This window comes from Falco biarmicus, chromosome 16, assembly GCF_023638135.1.
Source record: "Falco biarmicus isolate bFalBia1 chromosome 16, bFalBia1.pri, whole genome shotgun sequence".
Classification (NCBI taxonomy): Eukaryota; Metazoa; Chordata; class Aves; order Falconiformes; family Falconidae; genus Falco; species Falco biarmicus.
Window position 1 is genome coordinate 10,611,560 of NC_079303.1, and position 13,527 is coordinate 10,625,086.

Sequence of the window (13,527 nt, forward strand, 5' to 3'; positions counted from 1 at the left end):
TAATGGAATATATCAAATGCAGTTTCTTATATTGCAATAAAAGAAAATAGCATGCAATATGATAAAAGGAACCAGTGGCAGTTACTGTGAGCGATATGATAAAAGAGCAACAGGAGCGAAGCATCCATTTGTTATCCCAAAGTGTTAACGTGACTAAGGAAAGGAGACATCACCAATTAACACCCCAACAACACCCAGGCCCACCCTTCGGCTGGGAGCCCCCTTGCAGCCAGTGCCAGGAGTCCCTCGGGAGCTGGGAAATTCCCCTGGAGAAGGTACCAGGAAGGAATTCTCTTGCTGCTTCCCACCGTGCATGGTAGCCATGTGAGGCACAGCACAAGAGTTCTGCTCCCTGCTTTCTCTGGTGAGAAAATTGACACAGCACTTTTGAACTCATGGCCTGGGAAACCATGAACCAAAAAACATGGCCTGGGGAAGTGCAGGGCTGCTCCCCTGGAGAGGGTTCCAGAAGGAATTTTATTGCTACTTCTCACCATGTCCTTGCAGCCACGTCAGGCACAGCAGAGAAGTTGTGCACCCTGCTCTCTGTGGGGAGAAACTGGACACCTTTACACTGGCAATAATGCACAGCCCAAAAAACTCACCTTGACAAAGTGCAGGGCTGCTCCCCTGGAGAAGGTGGCAGGAAGGAATTCTCTTGCTGCTTCTCACCCTGCCCTGGCAGCCATGTCAGGCACAGCACAAATGTTCTGCTCCCTGCCTTCTGTGGTCAGAAAATGGACCCCTCACCTTTGAAATTGCGCAGAGCCCAAAAACCTCACCTTGGCAAACTGCAGCACTGCTCCCCTGGAGAAGGTGGCAGGAAGGAATTCTCTTGCTGCTTCTCACCCTGCCCTGGCAGCCATGTCAGGCACAGCACAAAAGTGCTGCTCCCTGCTTTCCGTGGTGAGCAAAAATTAATCCCTCAGCGGTGCAGTCGTTAAGATCCAAAAAAAGTCCCTTTGGCAAAGTACAGCACTCCTCCCATAAAGAAGGTTCCAGGAAGGAATTCTCTTGCTGTTCTCACCCTGCCCTGGCAGCCATGTGAGGCACAGCACAAAAGTTCACCTCCCTACTTCCTGTGGTGAGAAATTTGACCCAAACATTTTGCACTCATGCAGAACCAGTGCTCACTTTGTGAAAGGGCAGCACTGCTCCCCTGGAGAAGGGGCCAGGAAGGAATCCTCTTGCTGTTTCTCACCCTGCCCTGGCACCCATGTGAGGAACAGCACAGCACAAAAGTTCTGCTCCCTGCTTTCTGTGGTGAGCAAAATTGACCCTTCAGAGTTGCAGACCTTAAGAGCCAAAAAAAAATACATCTTGGGAAAGGGCAGCACTGTTCCCCTGGAGCAGGTGCCAGGAAGGAATTTTCTTGCTGTTTCTCACTCTGTCCTTGCAGCCATGTGAGGCACAGCACAAATGTTCTGCTCCCTAATAGCTGTGTTCTGAAAATGAACCCCTCACATTTGCAATCGTATAGAGCCAAAAAACCCCTCACCTTGACAAGTGCAGCACTGCTCCCCTGGAGAAGGTTCCAGGAAGAAACTCACTTGCTGTTTCTCACCGTGCCCTGGCCGCCATGTGAGGCACAGCAGAAAAGTGCTGCTCCCTGCTTTCTGAAGTTGGCAAAATTGACCGTTTATAGTTCTACTCATGTAGAGACAGGACTTTCTTATTCAAAAGCAAAACCCAAAAAGCCACGTAGCCGTGGGAAACCCTTTATCCTTCCGTGTGGCTGGTGACTTCCCATGGCTCTTCCGCAAGGCAGGAGAAACAACCATGAATTTGGAAGCCCACGTAAATTCAAGTACACTTAGTCCTCTGACAGTCACTACTTATGGGCCAGCAGTCCTCTCACCCCTCCACAGATCTGCCTCTTAGTCCTCTAGCAGTCATCCTCCATGGAGGGACCACAAGTCCTCCATACCTACCTACCAACTCACCAGAAATGAGTCAGACCACACCAGAAGTGACACTGCCTGACCTGCAGGAGATATACTAGGCCTGTAACGATGGTTTCAAGACAGAAAAAAACACCACCGTCCACCAGCACAGCAGAAAAACAACCAGAAGAAACTTGGTACACAAACCAGAGGCCCCCATGCAAACCCTACAAAGGCAAAATAGCTGAAAAAAGGCACTCTCCACAAAAAAAAAAATCACCACACAGAACACATGATAAAAATGCCATAACCCCAGGAACACAGGGCCAACAAACACAGGTTCTGTCCATAACAATAACACACTTTGACACTAACTCGCCTGACCTCTGGCATACCATAACCTTGTTGCCCCCAAACCACAGCACATTGTAGCCCTAAGGCAACACAAAATGGAACGCAAAGTCCCTGAAGATCTCCGCCAGGGCAAAAGCAAAGCACAGAGCCACACGGGAGGGTGGGGTTGGAAGGGACCCGTGGAGGTCCTCTGGGCCAAGCCCTCTGCTCCATCACGCTCACCTAGAGCAGGTCGCAGAGAAATGTGTGCCCTTGGCCTTTGAAGATCTGCAAGGACAGAGGCTGCACACCCTCCTTGGACAACCTCTGCCAGCATTTGACCGCTCTGGGGGGGAAAATTTGCCATTTCTATCTCTCATTTCACTGTACCACATTCCAGAACAGCCATGACATTACAAGCTCAGGCTTGAAAGCCAGTGCTGTGGCTGGCCTGAAATTCTGTCCCCGTATTTTTCATCCACTGGTAGCTAAAGGAGGACAAACAAGGATTTCTTTCAAAGGAGAACTTCTCTTTTCCTCTGTCCTACTTCTCTACCAGTGATCTGGATTCTGAGTGCTGTGCCACTGTCCTAATGGCCTGGAGAGGGATACTTCTTGTAGGACAGGGAGGAGGTGACAGTGGAGATCATCAGGCTGGGGAAGCTGAAGGAAAACGCAAGCAACTGGAGTTGCCTGGAGCAAGAGTGGCCAGCTTCAGAGCTAGGTCACCTCGTGTCCTCAGCTCCCATGCAGGAGCTGAACCACACACATGGACTGCAAAGCAGTGTGGCCCATAGAAAAAAATCTGCTTTTGGCTCGGGATCGCCCAGGGGCATTTAACTGCAATTCCGCCCTTGTCAGCAGGAAGGAAACATGCCCTGCAAGCACACACTGAGGCATGACACCTTCACCGGGGCTAAAGGGTACCTCAGGAGACCAACATGGGACCCCCCAGGGGCACCTGGATTGCTGGCTGGAGGACGGGTAGGTCAAAGGACCCTGATGGGAGCCCTGCAGGCTCCATACATTGGACCAACGGGCACCTTCCCTTGTCACACAGAGCATCCTCTCGGATGCTCTGGACAGTTTCTGGTAGATCTCTGGAGAAGAGCTTCTCCCCAGGCCTCTCCCATGGGCTTGCTCACCCCCGGTGCCCTTCCCAAGCACAGCCCCAGCAGGTGGATGCAACCGGCGTTGCAGGGAAGAACAAGCAGCAGGCACACAGTCAGCACTGCAGGAAAGCTGGGACCCCAGACACCCACCCAGCCTCCCCAATCCCAGCCTGGCCCACAAGAGTGCCTTTATATCCCTTTCCCAGAAGTGCTGAATTCCCCTTCCAGCATTAGCCACTGGACCCACGCTGCTTCTTGCTGCAGTGTACAACAGCCAGCAGAGAACTTGCTACATGTCTCTGATGTCCTGCATTTTTCCTGAAAAGGGCGGGTGTGTAACTCTCTGCATCGCTTCTATTTGGAGCAAGGCATTGCTTAGGGTCAACAGTGAAACCAGACACGGGCCATCAAAAGCTGGCTACGGGTCCCTTCTTTGCCATGGTCATGGCCTACCCCACAAACTCGCCCCTGGCCGTGTTGGCCACCGGCTGGGTGAAGGTCATGGCTAACAGGGCAGGGGCTCCTGGGTGGTGCTCATCCAGCCCTGATCGCCAAGGGTGAAGCCTTAACACCCAGGTGGGATAAAGCCTTCCCAAGCAAGGGTGGTGCTCCAGGGGCACCACAATTCCTGCCGAAGCTCACCACACCTTTCATTTCCCTGTGGCGCCTGGCAGGACCCGAGCGGCTCTTTACTGCTGCTAGTCCCCCCGTCTTTTGGTAAAAATGGAAGTTTTTCCTCCCGGTGGGCCTGCTCCAATTCCAGCGCCTTGGGGCCTGAGGCCTAGCACGGCCTGTGTGCCAGAGGCCTTCCAACGGCTAGGCCGGCCTCCACCAAGAGGAGTCTGCCTCTAGCCACAATGGTCATCTCTAGGAAAAACAGCTTCTTTTATTGAGCAGGACCCTGTCAAAAAGCCAGGTGAAAGCGCTGGCCGCAGGCGCAGGGAGGTGGCCCTTGCCCCCTGCCCTGTCCTGCTCGGGGCTCCCCCGGGCAAGGCAGGGCCGGCCATACTGGAGAGGGCCCCAGCCCCGCCCCCGCAGGCCCCGCCCACTTTCCGTTGGGCTCAGACCGTTGGTCACGGGGAGCCCACGGCCACCACAGGCAGCAGGGCAGAGCCGTGCTGGCACGCAGCGGCGCTGGCAGGAGGCAGCCTCTGGCCCAGCAGCGCTGCCACAGCACCAGCACCCCGCTTCCCAGCCTCCCCGTCGCCGGCTGGGCCCCCTCCTCGCTGCACGGCCAGGGCCCTCCTCTCCCGGGCAGGATGGGCCAGGCCAGCTGCTGCTGCAGCTCCAGGTGGGCTCCCCCAGGGCTCGGGGACACGCGGGCACAGCTGGGCCACGCAGCACTGACGTTGCTCATGCCCGCCGCTCTCTGCTCTGCAGGGAGGCTCTCAGCGACGCCGAGCCGGTGCTGAGCGCAGACGTGCGGCTGACCCGGGGCCGCAAGAGGAGCGAGAGGCGCCTGCTCCTCCTCCACAAGGAACTGGTGGTCGCCAAGTTGCGGTAAGACCCTCAGAGCCCAGATCCTTCCCCCCAGCCCCGGCCCAGGGACACCCTGGCACCAGCCCCAGGCCCCGGCCCCTCGGTGCTGGAGGCACCAACGTCCGTCCCAAGGGCAGGTGGGGGACAGGGCTCTGCGCGTGGGGACCCAGCCCAAGGAGCCCCGCTCCAGCTCAGGGCCGGCTTCTGCTCTCTGCAGACATGGCACCAGCCTGCGCCCACAGCTCTGCCTGGCCCTGGACCAGCTGTGGGTGCTCAGCAGCGGGAAGGAGGCTGCGGGGCAGGAGGGACAGGAGGAGGAGGAGCAAGGCACCGATGAGGACAGCACCTCTGTCATCCTCGCCTGGCCCACCGGCTCCTGCATTGCCACTTTTGGGTGAGTCGTGGTCGGGCAGGAGAGCTTCCCAGCCGTGCCCACGCCATCCCGTGAAGACTGGCCTCTGCCTTGCGTGCAGAGCCTGGGCAGGGAGCAGGCAGCTCGGTGGCAGGGAGGGAGGGATGGGGGATGCTTCCCCATCCTGCATCCCCTCGTCACCTTTTGGCCCCCAGAAGGGAAGGGCAAATACAGCTGCTCAGGCAGGACAGAGCAACCCAGGGCTTTGACAGCGCCTCTGTCCTGCCCCACGGGGCAGGGCTGTGCAGGCCCCCACCTTTGCCCAGGGCTGGGTGCAGCAGGGCCTGACGCTGTCTCTCCTCTCTTTCTGCAGCTCCCAGGCACTGAAGGAGCTGTGGGTGGCCACGCTGCTGGGGTAAGCCGGGGGGGGGGTGCTCCAGGAGAAGCTGGGCCCACGGGGGAACACAGCCCCCAGCTGGGGAAGGTGCCCCTGGGGCTGCAGGCAGCTCTCGCGCACAGCTGCCTGACAAGAGACAAGAGACGGCTTGGGGCTCACCCAGCTCTCTCCCTCTCCCTTCCCGGTGCACAGGACACCAGAAGGACGCACGGGAGCCCGCGTCACCCGCCTAACATCCATCAAGCTCCTGGAGAAGGAGCTGAGCCGCCGCCACGCCGTGAGTGTCTCTCTGCTCTGGGCCCTGTCCCCAAGCACTGCTCCTGCAGCCGAGCAGCAGACCCATGGCTGCTCACCTTCTTCCCCTCCTTCTCTCCCGCCCAGTGGAGGACAGTGCGCGCCAGGAGCCTGGAGAGGCTGATGGAGGCACAGGCAGAGGTGAGAATGGCTGCCTTGCACCCATCTCTGGCTGTGCTGGGATGTGCAGCCAGTGGGGTGACCATGTGCAGGAGGGCGGGGGTTCCCACAGTACCACTCCGCAGCAGAGGGGGTTGGGGAGACACCAGGAACGCTGGTACGTACTGGCTGGCTGGCGGAGCTGGGACGAAACCTGCCGCACGGGGCAGAGAGCCTGGGAGGCCAGAGGGTCCCAGCTCTGCCATGCTTAGGCTGCTGGTGCCGGGGGGCAGCTCGCCGCTGGCCCTTTCTGCTGCGGGGCTGCTCTCCAAGCGCAGCCCGATTCTTGGTTCTTGCAGGCTCATCCCAAGCAAGGGCCTGCGACGGCCCCATCTGCAAACGCAGGGGGACTTTGCCACGAGCCAGGTGAGTTTGGGAAAGAAAGGCAGCCTCCTGCAGTGGATTGAACTGTGCTCACTTGTCCCCTGAGTGTCGCCATGCAGGTTGGGCACCGCACGGGAGGACAGCACCTGGACTAGCAAGGACACCTGCTGGAGAGCGGCCGCTGCATGAGCTTCTGCAGGACACAGAGCCTCTGCGGCTGCCCACAGCTTGCAGGAGGGCAGGGCAAGGGCTGGGACAGGCTGTCCTGGTGGCACACCAGCTCTCGGCAGCCTCCAAGCCACAGCTGCTGGGCCAAAGCCACGGTTCCAGCTGCTGGCTCCCTGCCTGTCCTGCCGCACTACACAGCATCGCGCTGCGGGCAGGACAGAGCAGGGCAGGGCAGGCTCTGGGACCGCTGGCCTGGGGTTCTCCGTTGATGGCGTCTTACTCTGTTTTCCTTTGCAGCAGGAGGGAGCAGCAGCAGCAGCAGGAGGAGGATGGGGCTGCCCTGGCCCTTTGCTCTACGGCGCACCCCGGCCGCTGCCCAGGCACCAGGGCAGGCGGGCTCCGGCTGCAGCAGGGCGCTCTTTGGGCAGCCCCTGGCAGCCCTCTGTGGGGAGGACAACACGCTGCCCCGGCCCATCCAGGTAAGCCAGCCTGGACACGGGGTCCCCAGCCCCCCACTCAGTCCACAGGCAGCGTCCCCTGGCTCCAGGTACTGGGGAATTGGGCTCTCTGCCCATGGCTCACGCTTCTCTGCTCCCAGCCCCTTTGCAGGAGGACAGAGCCCAGCCTGGGGAAGAGCGCTGGCCATGGCCACCGCTGCTGCAGGGCAGCTCCTCAGCCAAGCCACTGTCCTGCATCTCTTGCAGGAGCTGCTGGCTGTCCTGCACCAGGAAGGACCGACGACGGAGGGGATATTCCGCAGAGCTGCCGGCGGCACAGAACTTCGGCAGCTACGCGAGGCCCTGGACCGCGGCACGGAAGTCGATGTGGGAAGCCAGCCTGCACTGCTGCTGGCCGTCATCTTGAAGGTGAGCGCTTCTGAGCTGCAGCTGGAGGAGCTCCTGGCTGGCCTGCAGCGTTCAAAGGCTCACCTGCAGCCCTTGGCATTGCAGGAATTCCTGCGAAGCATCCCCACCAAGCTCCTCGTCATCGACCTCTACGAGGACTGGATGGCAGCCATGGAGAGGGCCAGCAAGCAGGCCAAGGTGGAGGAGCTGAAAGCGTAAGTGTGGGCAGCCGCCGGCCTGTTGAGCAGGGACCGGGAGAGTTCTGGGACCTGCCTGCAAAGGCATGGGTTCCTCAGAAAGCTGTCTTTTCGGGCAGCTGCAAAGCTGTGCAACACGGCTGCTGGCTCCCACCCGCCTGGGGCCAGCTGCAGGGACGGCTGTGGGCACCCTCTGCTTCATCAGCCTTGTCTTCCTCTTCCCTCAGGGTGGCTGACAAGTTGCCTGTGGCCAATCTCCTCCTCCTGAAGCGGCTGATGGCCCTGCTGCAGCACATCGGCCACAACGCAGCCACCAGCAGAATGAGCTGCAGCAACCTGGCCATCTGCATCGGGCCCAACCTGCTGAGCCCACCCAACGAGGACCTGCTCCCGCTGCAGGCCATGCTGGCAGTGACCGAGAAGGTACGCCCTACCCAGCAGCCGGCTGCTGCCTTCCCGGCCCATCGGAGCTTGGCTGTTGAGAGGTCCCTGGCTGCCTCCTCCCTTGAGCCAGGGCTGGTGGGCTGGGTGCCTGGAAGAGCAACCCCCAGCCGCAGCCACCTGCGCAGACAAAGGGTCAGCAGTGGGAAAGGCTGCTTGACATGTCTGCAGGCACCTGGCTTGAGACCAAGGCTTTCATGTCTGCAGGTGAACGTGCTGGTGGAGTTCCTCATTGAAAACTGCGGGGACATCTTTGGGGGGGAGGTGGCCGGCCTCTCCCCTCCATCAGCCGAGGAGGTGCCAGCACCCATGGACAGGCGCACAGGTAGGAGGAGGGGCTGAGGCTTGTCACAGACACTGGGGCTCGGGATGCCAGAAACCTCAACGTTGAGGAGACAAGCGGTGTAGGGCTTGGCTGGGCTTTGCTTGAGATGTACTTGACTTCCAAGAAGTCGCGCTGCTGCACGTGCTTTTGCTTTCCAGAGCTGCAGTGCGAAGAGCAAAGTGGCCCTGCAGGCACAGCAGACACCCAGCGTCCGGCAGAAGCCTTTCTGGATGCAGACGCCTCTCTGCTGGACATCGACAGAGGAGCTGGGGGAGACACAGGGGCAGGGCCCAAAGCGGCAGAGGTACGGCAGCTCCACAGACACTGGGACAACATGTCTCAAGTGGGACAGTAATTTCCCAGGAGGCCAAGCAGCCGCTGGGCCTCCTCCTGGCAGCCGCTCTCTTGTGCCTTTGGGGCTCCTCCTCTCCCCCCAGCGTGGTACGTGTTAAGGAAAACTGGAAAGGCTGTTTCTGGAATGCATTTCATGAAGTATGATCTGCTTCATCAAACAAAACATACCTACAAAACACCCACAAAAGGACAGAAGGGAGTAGCTGTCACCTTGAGAGGGCTTTTGCTCAGATCCTATTCCATCGCAGCTTCATCAAGTCTAGGCTGCAGTGGCTGGACTGTGCAAAATGTGCATGATGCAAACCAGCATCTCCTCTGTAGAGCTAAGATGGCAATTTGGCAGTCAGGCCCTCACTACCCCAGGCCCTTACTTGCCACCCGTTACCTCCCACGTTTCTGGTTTAGGCACCTCCAGATTTGCCTCCAGCCACCCCCGAGGGCACGGCAGAGTCCCCGGCATGCCTGCAACAACTGACCAGCCTGCCCCAGGAAACCAGGTAGGAAGAGCTCCCCTTGCCTGACCTGAGAGCTCACTGCAGGGGCTTGGGGCTTTCCCCCTCTCATCACGCTGTGGGGTGGAAAGTTTTTCAGGATCCCACCAGGAGAAGGAAAACTCGAGACAAAGAAAGAGAAAAGAAATCTGGGCAGAGGAGAGGGACAGCACAGCAAAAATAAAACGGAGAAGAGAGGAAATGACTTTGCGGGCCCAAACCTGAGAAAATTCAGGACGGTGCAGCACGTCAGGAAGGCCAGGTGCGTACCAGGCGCTGCTGCCCATCTTTCCCGAGTCTGAACACGGCCCTAAGTCAGCCCAGCTGGCTGGCAAGGGCCGGCGAGGGCTGGTGCTGAGCAGGGTTTGGGATGAGCCCCACGGCAGCTCCCCAGGGGCTCCCCATCGAGCCCTGCTGCGTGGCACAGGGGCACTGTCAGCATCCCTGCGCACGCACAGCTCCCTAGGGAGGTCACCCCTGGGGAGAAGGCCCCTAGTGGAGGCCAGCAAGAGCTCTCCCTTCTGGGCCATGAGGAATTCCTCAGAAACAGTGTCCTCCAAAGAAGGGGGAACCAAATCCTGCCTCTTCCTGCCTCTGGGGGCTTAGCAGAGCTTTCTGACTCTGTCGTTGCAGGTGCTGACTGACTTTCACCGGCTGAACCGCTGTGACTCCTGGGCCCTCGCAGCTGGTGTTGACAATAAAAGAATCTTTTCCCTCTCCTGACCGTGTCTGCCATCGTGTCTTCCGGAGTGGGGAGCTCTTGTGCTGGGAAGGACCCTCGGGGAGGAGTTTGGGATCATCCCTTGCCCCAGCACCCTTTCCAGCGGGCATCGGGGCTGAGTTGAGGAGCTTTAGGAGGAAAAGCAAAGCACAGAGCCACACAGGAGGGTGGGGTTGGAAGGGACCCGTGGAGGTCCTCTGGGCCAAGCCCTCTGCTCCAGCACGCTCATCTAGAGCAGGTTGCAGAGAACTGTGTGCCCTTGGCCTTTGAAGATCTGCAAGGACAGAGAGCCCACAACCTCCTCGGACAACCTTTGCCAGCATGGGACCACTCTGGGGGGGAACATTTGCCATTTCAATCTCTTCTTTCACTGTACCACATTCCAGAACAGCCATGACATGACCAGCTCAGGCTTGAAACCAAGTGCTGTGGCCGGCCTTCAGGGCCAGCAGGGACTGGGGGCCAGAGGGGAAGTGTTTTAGGGACGGATCGTGGGGGCCGGAGGGAGGGTTTGAGGGACGGACGCCGAGGAAGGCCTCATCCCTGCAGAGATGGCTCAGGCCCAGGGCCTGTCTTAAGGTTCAGTCTTAGTGTTAGGGCTTAAGGTTATATCTTAGGGTTAAGTCTTAGGCTTCATTCTTAGGGTTAGCTTTTAAGGTTAAGTCTTCAGGTTAAGTCTTAAAATTTATCTTAGGGATAAGTCTTTGGGTTAAGTCTTAATATTTAAGTGTTAAGGTTAAGTCTTTAGGTCAAGTCTTAAGGTTAAGTCTTAAAGTTAACTCTTAAGTTTAAGACTTATGGATTGAGTCTTGGGGTTAACTATAAAGTTTAATGCTTAAGTTTAAGTCTTAGGGTTAACCCTTAAGAGTTAAGTCTTGGGGATAAGTCTTAGGGATAACTCTTTGGGTTAAGTCTTAAAATTTAAGTCTTAGGGTTATGACTTTAGGGTCAAGTTTTAAGGTTATGTCTTAGGCTTAATTCTCAGGGTTAAGTCTTAAGGTTGAGCCTTAAGTTTAAGTCATAAGGTTAAGTCTTAGGGTGAAGTCTTAGGGTTAAATCATGAGTGTAAATCTTAAGGTTAAGTTTTAAGGTTAAATCTTTAAGGTTAAGTCTTGGGGTTAAGTCTTAATGGTACATCTTAAAGTTAAGTCTTAGCGAATGCTTAATAGTCTTAGGGTTAAATCTCAGGGTTAAGTCTCAAGGTAAAGTGTCAACGTTAAGTATCAGGGTTAAGTCGTAACGTTGTCTCTTAAGGTTCAATCTTAGTGTTAAGTCTTAAGGTTATATCTTAGGGTTAAACGTTAGGGTTCAGTCTTAGGGTTAAGTTTTAAGGTGAAGTCTTTATGTTAAGCCTTAGGGTTAAGTCTTAAAATTTAAGTCTTAAGCTTAAGTCTTAGGGTTAAGTTTTAGGGTTACGTCTTAATGTTATGTCTTAAATTTAAGTCTTAATTTTAAGTCTTAGGGCTAAGCCTTATGGTTGTCTTAAGTTCAAGTCTTATGTATTGAGCCTTAGAGTTAAGTCTACATCTTAATTCTTAAGTTTAAGTCTTTGAGTTAACTCCTAGAGTTAAGTCTTAGAGTTAAGTCTTGGGCATAAGTCTTAGGATTAAGTTTTAAGATTAAGTCTTAGGGTTAAGTCTCAGTGTTAAGTCAGAGGGATGAGTGGTGAATTAATCTTAAAATTTAAGTCTTAGGGTTATGACTTAGGGTTAAGTCTTAAGGTTAAGTCTTAGCGTTAATTCTGAGGGTTAAGTCCTAAAGTTAAGTCTTAAGGTTGAGCCTTAAGTTTAAGTCATAGGGTTAAGTTTTTAGTGTAAATCTTAAGGTTACGTTTTAAGGTTAAGTCTTAGGGTTAAGTCTTGAGGTTAAGTCTTAATGGTACATCTTAAAGTTAAGTCTTAGCATTAAGACAGGGTTAAACCTCAGGGTTAAATCGCAAGGTAAAGTCTCAAGGTTAAGTCTCAGGGTTAAGTCGTCAGGTTGTTTCTTAGGGTTCAGTCTTAGGGTTAAGTTTTAAAGTTAAACTATAGGTTAAGTCTTAGGGTTAAGTTTTAAGGTGAAGTCTCAGGATTATGTCTTAGGGTTAAGTCTAGAGTTAAGTCTTAATGTTCTAAGGTGAAGTCTTTGTGTTAAGTCTCAGGGTTAAGTCTTAAATTTAAGTCTTAAGCTTAAGTCTTAGGGTTAAGTTTTAGGGTTACGTCTTAATGTTATGTCTTAAATTTAAGTCTTAATTTTAAGTCTTAGGGCTAAGTCTTATGGTTGTCTTAAGTTCACGTCTTATGTATTGAGACTTAGAGTTAAGTCTAAATTTTAATTCTTAAGTTTAAGTCTTAGAGTAAACTCCTAGTGTTAAGTCTTAGAGTTAAGTCTTGGGCATAAGTCTTAGGATTAAGTTTTAAGATTAAGTCTTAGGTTTAAGTCTCAGTGTTAAGTCAGAGGGATGAGTGGTGAATTAATCTTAAAATTTAAGTCTTAGGGTTATGACTTAGGGTTAAGTCTTAAGGTTAAGTCTTAGCGTTAATTCTGAGGGTTAAGTCCTAAAGTCAAGTCTTAAGGTTGAGCCTTAAGTTTAAGTCATAGGGTTAAGTCTTAGGGTTCAGTCTTAGGGTTAAGTTTTAAAGTTAAACTTTAGGTTAAGTCTTAGGGTTAAGTCTCAAGATTGTGTCTTAGGGTTAAGTCTAGAGTTAAGTCTTAATGTTCTAAGGCGAAGTCTTAGGGTTAAGTCTTAAATTTAAGTCTTAAGGTTAAGTCATAAGTTTACATCTTATAGACTGAGTCTTAGGGTTAAATCTGAATTTTAAGTCTTAGGGTTAAGTATTAAGGTTAAGTCTGAGGTTTAAGGCTCAGGGTTAAGTCTTAGGATTTAAGTCTTAAGTTTAAGTGTTAAATTTAAGTCTTAATGTTAAGCCTTAGGGTGTAAGTCTTAACATTAACTTTTAAATTTAAGTCTTAAGGTTAAGTCCCAAGTTTAAATCTTAAGGTTAAGTCTTAGGGTTAATGTTAGGGTTAACTCTCAGGGTTAAACCTTAAGGTTGAGTCTTAAGTCTTAGAGATAGGTCTTAGGCTTAAGGCATAGGCTTACGTCATAGGGTTAAGTCTTAAGGTTATGTCTTAAAATTCAGACTTAGGGTTAGGTCATACCTAACATAGGGTTAGGTAATGACTAGAAATTCAAAAACAGCCATGCTATTGCCCATGTTCCAGAAACACGTCTGTTCTGGCTGTTGCAAAGGCCCCAGCAATGTCCATAACTTACAGCCAATTAAATTCTTCTGTAAAAATTGTGTTAGGTTCCAATGAAGAATTAACGGGTCGTATGAAAAATGGTAAACAGCTTCTGAAGTGCTGCTTCTTTGTGTCTTGCAGATGAGTAATACTGCAGCATCACACTGAGGCCAATAAGGTGCTCCCCTTCCATCTTCCCAAGCTGGGAACTACTCTCTACAGGATAGTATCAAAGTATACGCACATTTTAAAGTTAGGATAAACACTCTGAATTATTAACAATTAATGTTTTGCTCATATTACAGCAGTTATCCAGCTAGAGAGCACAGTGTAAGGTTTACAACCACTATTTCACAAGAAAGTACATCTAAACATACCTTAATAAGCTGGGCCAGAGAAAGAGATGCGGAAGAGTCGCCAATCTATT

The 13,527-nt window shown here is 53.6% G+C and overlaps 1 protein-coding gene across 1 annotated transcript; it reads left to right on the forward strand.

The window, feature by feature from the left end:
* The first annotated feature begins 3,114 nt into the window (after positions 1-3,114).
* LOC130159876 (T-cell activation Rho GTPase-activating protein-like) lies at positions 3,115-9,877 on the forward strand. The gene is made up of 9 exons (XM_056361906.1): positions 3,115-3,200; positions 4,709-4,828; positions 5,749-5,833; positions 6,921-6,980; positions 7,206-7,367; positions 7,452-7,561; positions 7,771-7,966; positions 8,192-8,248; positions 9,788-9,877. The coding sequence occupies exons 1-9, from the start codon at positions 3,115-3,117 to the stop codon at positions 9,875-9,877; spliced, it is 966 nt and encodes a 321-aa protein (XP_056217881.1).
* Positions 9,878-13,527: the final 3,650 nt, after the last annotated feature.